At 42.8% G+C, this 15,420-nt stretch overlaps 1 protein-coding gene across 3 annotated transcripts in view; it reads left to right on the plus strand.

Moving 5' to 3' along the window:
* Positions 1-6,896: 6,896 nt before the first annotated feature.
* The window catches only part of LOC147428625 (uncharacterized), a 30,564-nt gene continuing 22,040 nt past the window's right edge, over positions 6,897-15,420 (plus strand). The window contains exons 1-4 of one of the 3 annotated variants that reach the window (XM_086497334.1): positions 6,902-7,180; positions 7,878-7,998; positions 8,094-8,154; positions 8,236-8,336. In XM_086497334.1, the coding sequence (XP_086353460.1) occupies positions 7,073-7,180; positions 7,878-7,998; positions 8,094-8,154; positions 8,236-8,336 (391 nt within the window). In that variant the 5' untranslated portion in view covers positions 6,902-7,072. Of the gene's footprint in view, positions 7,181-7,877; positions 7,999-8,093; positions 8,155-8,235; positions 8,337-15,420 lie in introns of all 3 variants that reach the window. The other 2 variants (XM_086497336.1, XM_086497335.1) reach the window with 2 other exon arrangements.

A 15,420-nucleotide genomic window follows, 5' to 3' on the forward strand; every position in this document is an offset into this window, starting at 1 on the left:
GTGCAAGAAGTATATTATTTCTTGACTCGCTTGCCTCAATCGGATGCTGAATAACTGTTTCTCTAATAGGTGGACGGGGAAATCCAAAGCAACAAGCTTTTCTATGGCTTTTGCATGTTTTGCGGTGTGTGTTTTGAGCTCATCGTCCAATTGATCTTTGCTAGTGGAGGTGTGCATATCAACAAAGGTGATGACTTCCTGATCTTCAACCACACAAAAATGTGGTGCGTTCTTGATCCAAGACAGCCCATGGTCAAGTTGGCTTCCTCTATGTTGGAATTTAGTCACAAAAAAGAACTCAACAATGTCACCAAGTATTTTGGAGTTGCGCTTAAGCTCTTTCTTTAGAGCTTTTGAATCTATGGACATAGTACCAAGCTTTTGTGGTGGGGTAAGAATGCACCAAAGAGCGAATAAAAGTAGCACTACTATGAAAATCACTTGCTTGTATTTGTGGGTTAAGCAATGCGAGACATTTATGTAGATGTTCCCATCTTTGCTCTGCACATGAGAGCGTAATGAAGAATGTAGGCTGTCCCACTTGTCAAATCATTGCAAAGACATAGTGCCTAAGCTTGAATTTGTAATCACATAATGTGCGCAGGGACTCAAAATCATGATAGCCAAGTTGTGAATGCAGCACCAACTCAATGTTAGTATTTCTGTGGACATTACTCGCATGCAACTCTTTCCCTTGCAATTTTCCCTTCTGAAGATGAACCCATATTGAGCTTAGAACCTTGCTAATGACAATTTTCATAACCTTGAAGAAAAGATTCTCAATGTTCAATGCAAATCCTTTATCTTTGTGTTTAAGCTCCCACTGAGTGACCGTTTGATACTTAGCTTTGGCAAGTTTAGCATAACTTCTTTTCTTTCCAAAGAATAAAGCAAGAAATGACAGCTCTTTACATGCATCATCATCAAACAGACCGAGGGGACTAAACCCTTCAAAAGGTGCAACACTATGCGCACGCACACTATGATCCACCACTTGTTGTGAGGAGTAGATTCCATGCACAAGTGTATCTGTTTGATCAACTCCGATCTTTGCAGACTCAATTTCTTCATGCAACACTACATCAAGCACTGTTTGGAAAGTGGAAGCTCAAGATTCATTTATTGAAACATTGTGATCAAGATATAGTGGAGTTTGAACCAATGAAGCTAAAGCTTGTAGCACATAGTATGGACGGATTGCTCCACTAAGATATGCATGTTCAAACTCAAATTTTTGCTGCACCTCAACAAGGAATGTTGCATGCTCATCTTCAAATCGGGGAAGAATTCTTTGCACTCTAGATAAATCTGCCATAACATTCACCACACTCCCACGCAACCCATATTGCCCCTCATAGTTAAGCTCTCTTATGTGTGCAAATGGGATACGAAGCGACACAAGCCCTTCTCAATTGGGTTCAACGTTGTGACATCGACAATAGAATCATTGAATTTAAAAACTCCATGCAAACAAAAAAGAAAACTTTGTTCGGCTTGTAGCTGATGCTTGCACCCTTCACATACTTTTATGCTAGCACCAGAGATAGACAAACCTTCCCCAAGTAAGTTTTGGAGACAAGACACTTCTGCAGGAGTTAGATGATGTAGACTATTACCAAAGACAAGAGCACCACAACAAAAGCTAGGAAAATGAGTATCGAGTATATTTTTGTTTCTTGGATCATCGAGATCAAGTAGAGGCATGATTGGCACGTGAAGATTTCCATAGCAAATAATTTTTGTCTAGATTTGTTTTAAGCTATAGGGGCAAGCCACCTCCATTTGAAAATTTGATGCTACCTCGACAACGCTAGATTGCAGGAGGGATTGAATATATTCTATTAAACTCAATGTAAGCTCCTTGATCACACACAATGCTTCCACTTCATCAAGACTCGCTTTTTGGGAAATAGGAATGTACCATAACTAAATTTAAAAACAAGCAAAGCATGTTTTTTTGCAACCTCACCACCAAATGGATTGACAAAAAAGGATCTTTCAAAAGATTGTCCAGTAAACATATGGACAACACATGCTTCTCTTAGTACTCGACAAGCGAGGAAAATTAAGTGAATGGACATAAGAGAAGATGTATCCCTACAAGCCAAATGAATATGCAATGCAAGTTGAAGTGCAAATGTGTCAAAAGGTCGGTGCATAAAATCATCCTCCCATATTTTCAACTACACATTCAAGGTCACTTCATTTTCACTTTCAATATCTTGCACAATAAGCTGGACAATTGATTCTTCAAGCATATTCAAATGTCCAATCATTCCCAAACATATAAAGGAGCACACAAAACATCTTGATTTTGACAATACTTTTTCAAACAGAGAATCAACTTTGAGTCTGCCACCATTGACTTCAAAATTGTCCTTTGAATTAAATATCATATTGTGGATGCGACAGAAAATGATGTATATCACTTGGCTGCAAGGATAACGAGGATTTTGTGAGCAAAATGAGGAGGATATATCACAACCTGAGGATCTACGCCTCAGGTTTGTAGCTCGTTACAAAGCCTTGCTTATTAATGTAGAATGTGCCGACTTCCTTAAGATTAAGTAGTGTGCACTTTAGATCAACAATGTTACTTTCATACAGCTGCAAGAAACTGCGAGGAAGACGAAGCACCTCATCAAACACTGTACCATGTAGCACAATAGAAATTGGCTTTCCATTGTGATCCGTCACAAGAGCTTGAACAATAGGAGCTCGACAATCTTAACAACTTTGTTGCCTAATAAATAGAAGGGGTTTGAGCTTTGATGACTTAATTGACTGATTTTGCAATTACAAAAACTATACTCGAGACCAAGACTATTTACGTTGACAATCTCAAGAGTACCAAAGACCTACACAACAAATTAAAGTCAATAGAGAGAACCCAAGAAAACACAAGTGTGCTGAAATATTTTTACCTTGTTTCCAAACCCTAAGAGGGCAAGTTGCTTAGCATGGTTATCTTTAAAGTGTGTTGTCAAACTCTCCAACAAGGGATAAAAAATAGTGTAGTCCACAATAGAGAGAGTATTGGTAAACTGCTTGAAAACATTAATATTGTGGACAACGCATGCATAGAATCCATGTTCTCGAACTTCATTCACCATGTGATGGTAGTCATGCCTTCTAGATGGGACGAACACAAGCTGCAAAACATGACATTAGGCATGACCAACAAAAAGCTAAAAAATGCAATCATAGGGAAACTCACCCTTGCTCGATCGACAAAGTCGGGGCCATCAGCGACAATCAACAATGAAGATTTTGTGCCATCACTTTTTGCCACGTTCTCGACTTGGACAATTGTGAAAGCAATTGTTGGGACAATGTCTCCCAAAGAAGCCTCTCGGTTGACTAGAGATTTAATCTTGTGCTAAGGGAACAATGACAACACACATTTGAATGACTCGGCTTTCACAATCAAAGTAGTCGCATCAGCATGAAGCGTAAAGGGGGAGGTACTTTCATCGTTTGGATTTGTTTTCCTTATGGCAACACCCTCTATGTGCACATAATCGTTAACTTCAAGACATTCAACAAACTAAGAACTCTATCTCTCACTGACAACAAACGTAAGAGTATGATTAGATGGTTTATCAATCAAATCAGCGGGAACCTATTATATGTCGCCTCTGAACCTTATAAGTTCCATACTAAGCCAAGAACTTTCCCTCAAAAGAAAATCACGAGTGAATAGTCTCAGAAAGCTAAAAAATGAGCAAGACTAGCAAGGGCTTGACCAAAGCTAACTGAGGGCTAGATTTTTTAGCAAAAGGCTCTCTTTTCACAAAAGCTTGCACAACAATCTCCCCACACTCAAACACTGCTTTTTGTTCTTTAGTGTTTCTATTGGAAGACACAAGAAAATCAACTTTCATTTGACCTACATAAACTTGAATAATGAGGACAAACTTATGAAAACCAATTAAAATAGAACAAACCTTTTACCTCTAACATAAAATAATGCTTTGATCTTGATAGAGCTTGAGGGAGAGTGCTTTTTCAATTTCGATTTAAGCAAAATTAACTTGGATGGAGATATGGTTTAGCGATGCACTAACACCCTCAAGCAAAACTGTGCCATGACGACACGAGACCAGGGAGGAAAACTCTACAAACTTTCTGTTTGTCTCACATATGTCAGTGATACTTTCATTCATCAGAGTGTCTTTCTCCACATCTTAACAAAGACACAAGTAAAATTCAAGAGAAGCAAAGTCAAGGAAGCAAAATCAAAAGCGTAAATGCTATATTACACTTGAGTGGTAAATTAAGATATAGTCTTCTATCCTCTGTAGCAATAGGTCTACAAGATAGGTGACTATCTGTATGAGCAAGAATACTGAGCTGGAACAATTGCAAATGGGATGACTATTACTTAACTTCGCAATTGTAAGTAGAGAGAGAAGAGCATAGTAGGTAAGTTGTGCTCCTTTTTCCTTTATATACATGGAGGACGCCCAATCTACAAGTGACCATATCAAGCTATGAATATTTGGTGCTCCTGCCAAGGACTAGGGGGTAGAGAGATAGTGAGAGGGAGCAATGCTGAAAATTATAAATATATTCACCAATAAGGTAAATCAATAATTTTCAGTTTGAACACCAAGCGATTTTTAGACAAGAACTCCTATTTATGACCACGCCCAAGAAATAGAGAGAGAGAGAGAGAGAGAGAGAGAGAGAGAGAGAGAGAGGAGGGAAAAGATAGGGAAAGAAAGTTCTAATCATAATAATTTATAATATGACGTGTTAGATGTACGTATTCATATAATAAAAATCAAAATTGCGAGCATAATTTACATTTCTTTCGAAAAAGAAAGTTACAGAAACAAAATAGATATTTGGTCCATTGAGTTTATTAAAAAGAAAAATGGCGCTTTTAACTATCAGACACTGGTTTTTCAACATAACTGCAAAGAGAAGTAATATATATAAACAACAACTTCTTGAAATGAAAAGACACCATACTTTCATGTCTGAAAAATTAAAATAACCCCTTATCCCAGCTACAATACTTGGAAAATGTCAAATAATTCGTTTTGCCTTTTATGGCCGCACTTTATGCCACGTTAGCAGAGATCCATATTGAATGACTCATGAATGAATCATTATTACTAAAAATTGTCGAATAAGGTTTGCTCAGTTTAGTGTCCATTCACACCATTTATATTGGTGCTTTGGAAGAAATCCAAAGATTACTAAACCATCATTGCAAACCTTGCTGCCTAGTAACATGAATTACAAACTTCGTGCCTAATATTTAAGAAAGATAAAACATTTAAAGCCTTCTACAAAACCCGAGAACTGAAACTTCCAGCATTAGAGCTATAAGAACAATGACAATGCAAAAATGAAATATTAAACAAAATGTATATTCTCAATATGACCTTGCCTTTTATGGACATAAACCTCAGAAGGTTTGAACAATCCCTCGAACTAAAGCTCCTGAGAACACACGAGACCAACGTTTAGGCTCCTGCTTGTAGCCAATCTCCTTGAGACGATGCTGACCAGAGTCCTCCATTGCCACACCCTTGAACGCACGGTGAGCACCATCGGATGAAAGCCGATCCTTCCATTGTCATCACGCCCTGCAAGCAGCAGCACTGGCCGACTGGTGGAGATCCTCCAGGCGAGTGCACACACGGATGCATAACAATTCACATCTACATCAAGCAAACAAAAAAATAAGGATAGCAAAAATTAGACCAATAAAACATAAAAAACTATTGCGCAAGCTGGAAACAGACAAACCTGCAAGCGACCGATGGCGAAGCTTCACTGTAGTTTAAAAGAACATGGATCTGACAACGCTACCCAAGCATGCTGCACAACCTCATCTCCGAGCAAATATGAGGGCAACCCTTGACTCAAGAATCAAAGACGATCTCCTTGTGTAAGGATGGGGTGATGAGGAGAGTGAGGCCTGGACCTCCTTATTGTTGAGGCAAGCTTGCAAAAAAGAGATGGCGTGCAAGAGGCAAGAGGGGGTAAATAACAAGGCCGACGCAAACCTAAAGGCAGGAGAAAGTTTGCAAACCCTTAAGGTCGAGAAATTGCAACTCTACAAAAGACAAGGGCTTATATGCATGGGCAAGCAGGACGAACCCTGCGAGGTAGCTGCTCCCTACATCTCGAGAAAAATGAACTTGCAATGAGCACTCAATCATACCCGCCTTGTAACCCTAGCTCACCCTCAAGAGAAATCCGCCACCCAATAAAATTATGACACATTATGCCCTACTAGTGTGGCCGGCGGCCTTCGACCCCCCCCCCCCCCCCCCCCCCCCCTTTCTCTCGCGGGTGCTCAGTCCACTGTCTCACCGGAAGAACAGGGCACACATTGCCGGATGAAGGAGCTCACGCCATGTGGTGAGGGGGGGCGCAAAATCCTCCCCCTTTTATAATAGTATAGATGAGCTGTATCTTATCTGCCTACCAGTCATTAACATAACGAGCATGAGACTTTGATTTCATAAAATTTTAAGAAAATATCAACGCCTTTTTCATTAGCAAAAAAGGGGTGGCATCCCCTCGGTTATAAGTGACACGGGGTGTCACTCGAGGGACGACGGCAGGGGCAAGTGAACGGTGATGCACGCGCGAATCGATGCACCAGGGGGGGCAAGTATTTGATTGCGCAAAGGTGCATGCTTTGCATCAACGCACAGCAGCATAGGTGGATAGAGCTCCGGGCTCGTGAGGGGGAGGTTGAGGGTTCGAGAGATGCTCGCGTTGGCTGGGACTGTCAATTTTTTATTTAAATTGGTAGGCGATCAACGGCCGATTCATCGTCAGCCGCTGATCCCTCGAGTCCAGCCCGTGACAACTTATGGACGAGGGGGGCCTCCCTAAGGTTTCAGCCCTTTGGGGACAGGCCAAAAACGTAGGGGGGAGAGAGAGAGAGAGAGAGAGAGAGTGCCAGGGTCCAATTGAAATAGAAATGCCGTAACTTCCAGCTATGTCCGCGCGCTACTCATAACACACAGCATCCACACGGAGAGAGCGCTTCACGGTTTTCCATGAAACCTGAATCGAAGCGATTTCTCAGAGAAGAGGGTATATGGCAGAGCGTAGGCTTCTCAATAGCGCTGCCTTCAGTTCCAGAGCTAGGCGCCTTACGAAGCCTGCCTCTCTCAAGAAAAAGAGCTCTACGAAAAACCAAATTAAGGTTTTTTGATTTTCCTCTCCTGCATGGCCCAAATGCATACATCAAGCTATGTTGCACCGGTGAACTTGAACGTTGCTATGCAATATATTGATCTCCGAGAACACCCACACATCCACACACCCACACACACACACCTACTTTTACACACACACACACACATGTATTTTTGGTGGGTCTTTTGCTTTTGGTTAACAACTTTAACCTGCATACAAAACTGTCTTCAACCAATGCCAGAATTGGCGAAAACCATGGGGCAAGTCGAAACCTATCAATTTTATGCAGTGGTACAAAGTTAAAAACGTTGACAAGTTCAGAAGTGGTAGATTACATCATATGAGACTAATGAGACAAAAGATTATGCTAATTATTTGCAAAACAGACACCATGGTTTGCAATATATGATGTGCTAAGTTCATACATGCAAGAGAGATTCCTCTAGGATGGAATGCTAGACACACATCTGTAAGCAAGCATGCACACACATGCACTTTGCTTTTGGAAGCAAACTCTAAATTTTGGAAAGGGCCCTATCGGCTAAGTCACACATGCACCAATTTGTGTACATTAGAACCCTATGATTGCGCAAAGTATTTTTAACATGGCAGCTCTTTGCAAGGCCCTGAGTTTGAGTTGCAAGTGAATAACATGCAATTTGGCCACAGTGATGATGTGAATGCTTTTATTTGTGACAATGCAGAAAAGTGTTAGTGACTTGATTGCTTGTGATCTTCTGGGCATCGCAAAAACATTGAAAAGATCAAATGTATGCTGTATAAGTCTTTATCAGAAGTATGGAAGCTTACAAAAGAGAAAAGCAGGTTGTGGTGTTTTTTGTGTGTGGTAATGACTTCTAAGAATGGTAGCTGATCCATCACTTGATGGAAGTGTGACTTTCTGTAATCTTGATATGCAGAAAATCGAAAGCTCGGATTCCTTGGGTACAGGCATTCAGAGGCTCTATTTACGTTTTCAAGGTGAGCCCCTTCTATTTCACATCTTGCTTTTTCTAATGTAATCTGGCAGTTGAGAAAATGGTTATACGTCCTTTCTGGCAGGGCTTTGTCATGGGCTTTATCTGGAGGTGGCTGGCTGCAAGAATTGGAGCTCGGTTTCGCTCTGTGGGAAAGAGACCTCAAAATCATTGCAGAGTCATTAGGTGAGAATCAATGTTAAGAAAATGCTTGCTTTTTATAGGGATTTTATAGAAATCAGTGCTCCATTGGAATGTTTTTTTTTCTGATTTATTGCTCAGTAATTTGGTGAGTTTTGGAATAATGCTTTTAGAACATTGGAGATGTTGCTCTCTCAAGGCAATCATTTCTGTTAGGCACAGAAGATTGGAACGTTCTTATTTAGGACTTAGGATCCTAACCGGCCTGTTGGGATTCCTTAATGAGCTGGTCTTAAGGTTCTGTCTATCTCTGGGGTCGCCTGTATTTGTCCTAGAGTGCTCTTCCTCTGCAAAGCTGGGAAGTTGGATTTTTTTCTGAGCTGACAAGGGCTAGGTAGACAGAGCTTGCCATAATTTTAAATTATGTCCTAGTATGCAAGTTGTACTCTGGGAAATGGTATCCCAACACACGACGACTCCTTCACTAAACATTGGGATGCCCACTAGTGGAAGAAGCTTGAAAAAACCTCTGTTCCTGATTCGGACGTGTTAAAAGTGTGCAGTGTCTAGAGAGAATGCTACTCATAGCATGGCTAATGGAGATGGCAAGCTGTGGGGGCTGCTGACATGCGCTGGGCTACTGTGACTGGGATTTTTGGGACTTAAACCTGTAGCATTTGGCACTTGGTCATACATTTTGGTGGGAATCTACCAGGATAAGGTTGCAATTGGTCGTGAGTGTAGGCCTGCCCAAGTGGATAAAGAACGCAATCAGAACAGCTATTATCACATGGAATAGTGGGGATACCATGGCACCATAAGAATCATGTCATAGTTGACTATTGGGCTAGCAAACTTCATCTGAAGAATAGGGGCAATGGCCTGGTTATTGATCATAGGGGAGTTAGTCCCCATTGTATCTGCCTGTGCAGTCTCTAAATTAACGAAAACCATATTTCTGTAAACACTGGGTTCCTTGCAATGGCTATACAACTCTGATTGCTTGATTAAATTGTTCTCATCTGCTATGGAAAACCAACCTCCATAACCACACTAACTCTCATGTAGCACTGCAAACAGCCCGATACTCGGCCTCTGTGGAAGATAAGGCAAATGAAGGCTGCTTCTTGCCGCTCCATGAAATTGATTTTGAACCAATGAAAAGGTGTAATTTGTAGTCAAACGTTGTCCATTTGGATCTCCACCCCTTGGAATCACATCATCCTTGAAGAGTAATCTTGAAGTCCATATCTCCTGCGGCATACGCTCGAAATTGCTTCAAATACCACCAGATCCAAAGAGCCTGCTCCTTATGTGACGTGGCGGGCTTCTGCATAAATGAACTAAGAAGTCTCACCGGGAAACTGATGTCAAAATGGGTGTTTAGAAACTAAACAAGAGAACCGACCAACTTCCGATACTTTGTAAGTTTGTAGCATTAGCTACAACTGAGGGATCATACAAGGACAACTAGAAGGTCCCATCGGAGAGGAGATTTATGTGCACTCAGCCACACCAAATACTTCCAAAAACTCTCAGAGAATGCGTTGCTGAAAGAGCAAGATGGACCCCTTTGTTTGCCATATCTCCAAACCAAGAAAGTAATGAAGCAAGCTGAGATCCGTTATCTCAAAGGTCTTTAGAGTACTAAGAAATACCAAAAGGGGCGCCAGTCTTTGGGGCCAATATCTCTAGGCACGGAACTCCGCCGGGCCAGTGTACATCTATTGTGATCTGTGACTTGTTTTGAAGTGGTTATTTGGTGCTGTCGCGGTTGATTCTTAACTTGGAGTGTCCAAGTCTGTTACAGTGGTATCAGAGCACGGCCGATTTCTCTTCTACGGGAAATCCGATCCCCGATTTTTTTTTTCCGCGGCACCTATGGCTTCAGGCAATGATCAGTCGACTCCCTCTGCATCTGGAGATGCAGGCTGGGATCACAACGAAGATTCAGACAGAGTATGGCCCGCCTCGGCCTACTCAGACGGAGCAAAGAGAGATGGAGCGTCGTCAATTGATTGGCGATGCAACAAAGATGATGCTCAATTTTGCCAAGGACCCAAAGATGGCAAAATATATGAACCAGACCTCTTTGGAAGAGGTACAGATGGAGTGGCAAAGAACCACAACACCACTCCCGAAACCCGCTCTCAAGAAACCTTCTGCCTCCACCAAATATACGTAGAAGGAACTGGAGAACGTGGTTGATGCACGGATTGCTCAGCTTTTCGACGTGCAAAAGAAAGGCAAAAAGCACGGCAAAAAGCAGAAGAAAGGCATTGACTTCCCGGGATATTTGGGTCGTCGGTCGGCATTCGACAAGGCAAAGAAATTGAAGAAGCGCGTCAAGTTTGAAGACCTACCCAGTTCTTCTTCTTCTTCTGACAGTTCTTCTAGCTCTTCAGACTCGAGTGAAGAAGACAGGAAAAGCAAAAAGCGAAGCAAGAAACAATGCTTCGGAAAGGGCAAGAAAAAGGCAAGGAAGTCTAAGTCTCGCCCAGTGAGTGACACTTCTACAGAGGACTCGTCTACGGACAGTTCAGACTCTGACAACGGAAACTTTTATGCGAACAAGAAGAATTTTTACAAAGCTAACCAGTATGACTTTCTCGAAGATAAAAGCAAGAAAGTCCGAGAGTTTAAGGAAGGTGGCCACTCGATCAAGTTTGATACTTTTTCAAGATACTCAGATGCTTCGAAGGCTTTATTGTTTGACATCGCTTTCGCGGGAGGACGCTATTCAGAGCACTCCAAGATTCGGAGAGCTGCCTCTTACTTTAAGGGGAATGCTCATACTTGGTGGTCCACTCTTCTTTTAAACAAGACTGCGCCAGTTAAATGGCTGAAATTTAAGAAGCTTTTTATTTCTTCTTGGTTAACGCAAGAATATGAATGAGATATACGAGCTGCTTGGAACCATCTTCGGATGACTAAGAAAGACACAATCAATGCTTATTGTGAAAGATTCTGGAGCTCTTTTCTACCCGCCTCTTCATTCAAGAAGACCTTGTTCAGAGAACAGATTGAGCGGTTTACCTTGGGTCTACCTACAGAGATCCGAGATCACTGCTTGGAATAGAAGTCAGCTTCTATTCAGGAGTTGATGAGTCATGCGAAGCGGGGCTTTGCAATTCACTCTGGCAGTCTGACCTACCCCACAGATGAGGTCACGACACAACGAACCGGACAGACTTCTGGGAATGAAAGTAGAAAGAAAAAGAGCAACCCAGAGAAAAAGGATGCACGACCCAAGCTTACTCCTGAGGAGAGAGCTCGCTTCATCATAGAGGGGAAGTGCTTTGGATGCGGGGAACATGGACATATCTCCGCGAAGTGCCCTAAAAAGGCACAGAAAGCATAGAATGATAAAGACGACGACAGGCCTGAGAGTTCGAGAGTAGCTGAGGAATGTGGCAGAAAAGGCAGATAGAAAAACAGAACTGGTACCACATGGCGTGGAACCTGCACCAAATCTAATGAATGAAAGTACAAACTTTGCCGCTTTTGGGGCAAAGTGAAGGATCAGGAACCTCTTTTGAAGGAGCCAAGGCCAACTTCTTTTCACTTGGAATTGGCGGCTCAATTTGGAAATTACGCCCGATAGATTGACGCCACAGGCGGAGGTAGTTCGACTGGCACCCGGATGGGATGTTGCCATTACACCGAGCATTGGCAAACTTCGTTTGCAATGACAGGGGTGTTCAGGGCACGCAAGTGACGTTCTACTCAAGATCCCTTGGTACCACAAGAACTACGCCGTGGTTGACTACCGGGCCGAGAAAGCGACTTTGATAAATGAAGGGCTTAGAGATTGTACTTGATGAACTTTAGTTTCTTACTCATTCTTTTGGGAGAGAACTGAACGATGGATAAAGGTTGAATATGTTTTGACCTGATCAAAAGAACGCCAAGATTTTTCTCCACACTCATGCCGATTGCTTTTCAGAGGGCCTGAAGATCAAACCATTGATCTGATACCTGGAAGCACGCCACCGAATCGGCCACCTTACCGTGTGAGCCGAGTACAGAATGAAAAGATTATGAACCAGTGAAAGACCTCTTGGAAAAGGGTCTTGTCCAGCCTAGTACTTCACTGTATTGCTCTCCAGTGTTGTTGGTTTTGAAGAAAGACAGATCTTGGAGAGTGTGCATCGATTATAGCACTCTCAACGAAATCACCATCAAGAACAGATTTCCGATTCCTAGGATCGATGATATACTCGACAGGTTACAGGGATTTTCGTGCTTTAGCATGATTGACTTGAAGAGTGGATATCATCAGATCAGGATAGCGCCAGGGGATGTCTATAAGACAGCTTTTCGGACGACTTTTGGGTTATTTGAGTTTTTGGTGACGCCTTTTGGCTTAACCAATGCTCCTGCGACATTTAACCGGATGATGGTCAGGATTTTTCGAGAGTACAGGCTATTTGTTGGCACTTTCTGAGGCAGAACACAGAGATCATCTGCTTCAAGTCTTTCAGGCATTACAAGATCACACGTTAGTGATTAATGCAAAGAAAAGTGAATTTTTCCTACCAGAGATACACTTTTTGGGACACATTGTGTCAGTAGTAGCATGAGTGCAAATGGACCCGGCCAAGATAGAGACTATCCGTGATTGGCCCGATTTAAGGAATGTCCATGAAGTTAGAAGCTTCTTGGGACTGTGTTCGTACTACAGGCGGTTCATACGAAAGTTTGCAGAGGTTGCTTCCCCTTTGCATACCTTGACACAGAAAGGAGTACCTTTTTTGTGGGAACCCACAAAGGTGACTGCCTTTCGGACATTGAAAGAGAAATTGACTACGAGACCTATTTTGACTTTGCCGGACTTGCAGAAGTCATTTGAAGTATATTGTGATGCTTGTGGTCGTAGTCTGGGTACGGTCTTGATGCAAGAAGGCCATGTCATAGGTTACGAGAGCCGTTTGTTCTCTAGGCCGGAGATGACAACACAGATTTATGAGAAAGAGCTTTTGGCGGTTATCCATGCTCTTACTCAGTGGCGGCATTACCTACTCGGAGCGGATTTTACTGTCTTTACAGACCATCAGAGTTTGCGCTACTTCTTGTCACAGAAGCAGCTTTCGTAAAAGCAGATGCGGTGGGCGAACATCTTGTCACAGTTCCACTTCCAGATTGTCCATGTGCAGGGACAAACGAATGTGGTGGCAGATGCTTTGTCTCGGAAGCCGTTGGTTCTGGCTATTTCCGCGATACATCATAGGAGCTTCGAGGATATGGTTGATCATTATGCCACAGATACAGATTTTGCAGATATTTTCACACAGATACGGGATGGGGAGACAATAGCTCGATACTCCCTTCGGGAAGGCTACTTGATGAGAAAGACTATGTTGTGCGTTACACAGCCGTTGAGGGAAAAGGTTATAACTGAATGTCACGTGACACATCCAACCCTGTGTGTCCATGGACAAGCTACACCATGATCAGGGTTCAGTCAGTCCAGTCAAGTCTAGATTAGAAGTGATCTGGCACTTTTGTGAGTCTATTCGTAGACCATGCATGCCCAGTCACTGAGTGTAGATGCATATCCTCTAGTTGCACACAGCATGATCATTAGTATTCCCTTCAGAATCCATCAGATTCAGTTAGGGGAATTTTCCAGTGCATTTAGCCTATTTTCCCTATTTTTGGTATTTTTCACTTATTATTTTTAAGTGACTTTCCAACAAAAGTAGATAGGGCAATTTTGCTAAGTTTGTATATAAGCAAACCCAAGTTAGCACTCAATGGCAGAAGAGGCAGCAGGAGCACCTTGCTCAACAGGCAACTTCTCAGCAGAACCTTGGTGGATTCCCTCCAAGCAAGATCCCAAGCCTTGGCGTTTTCTCCAAGCAGCAGATTCCTATCCCTAGCGTTTTCAACAGCATTCATCGCCGGAAAGTCAGGCCTTGGCGTTTTTGCTCCAGATCGTCGCTGGAAGGACCAGCACATGCCTTGCGTATTTCACATGCCCAACTTTTTTGGAAATGCAAGATTAGCTAGCGTTTTTGGTCAACCTCAATCTCTAGCGTTTTGGATTTCAGCAATAGAAGACTTGCAGATTTAGCCCACAAGAAGTAGCAGATTCAGCCCCGTAAAGATCATCAGTTTTCAGCCATGAAGAACCTCAGTTTTCAGCCCTAAACCTGCAGATTTTCAGCGTCAAAGAACCACAAAAACAGCCCCCCAAATCAGCGTTTTTGGACTAGTCGCAGATTTCAGCCCATAGCGTTCGGTGCGGCCCAAAGAAGCAAGCGTTGCAGACCTTTGTGAAGTTCAAGTACTGCACGACCCACACATCAGAGTGGGCCGGCGAAGAGTCCCTTCCAGGATTCCGGATGCTATTGGCGATCTCCCTCGATGCCATACAGTTCGGTACCAGTACCTCACTTTGAAAAGGAGGGGATGTCACGTGACACATCCAACCTTATGTGTCCGTGGACAAGCTACACCATGATCAGGGTTCAGTCAGTCTATTCAAGTCTAGATTAGAAGTGATCTGGCACTTTTGTGAGTCTATTCGTAGACCGTGCATGCCCAGTCACTGAGTGTAGATGCATATCCTCTGGTTGCACACAGCATGATCATCAGTATTCCCTTCAGAATACATCAGATTCAGTTAGGGGAATTTTCCAATGCATTTAGCCTATTTTCCCTATTTTTGGTATTTTTCACTTATTATTTTTAAGTGACTTTCCAACAAAAGTAGGTAGGGCAATTTTGCTAAGTTTGTTTATAAGCAAACCCAAGTTAGCACTCAATGGCAGAAGAGGCAACAGGAGCTCCCGCTCAACAGGCACCTTCTCAGCAAGAACCCATCAGAACCTTGGCGTTTTGGTGTTCCCTCATCGCCCACAACCTCAGCACCCTAGCGTTTTCTGTTCCTAGCAGTTTCCCACCGCATCAAGCACCAAGCCTTGGTGTTTCTAGCTTTCCCAAGATCGCCACAGCACCAGATTCTTAAGGGTTGCATCAACATGCACTAACGCCAGAAGCAGACCCTCAAGGACCAGCGTTTTTCATTAACGCTCAGCAGTCAGCCAGCGTTTTTGGTTTTCAGCCTTAGCGACAGCAGAACAGCAGCGTTTTTCAGCAGTCTCCATAGTAGCAGAGTCAGCCC

Source organism: Adiantum capillus-veneris, chromosome 23 (assembly GCF_014529385.1).
Source record: "Adiantum capillus-veneris isolate H3 chromosome 23, ASM1452938v2, whole genome shotgun sequence".
NCBI lineage: Eukaryota > Viridiplantae > Streptophyta > Polypodiopsida > Polypodiales > Pteridaceae > Adiantum > Adiantum capillus-veneris.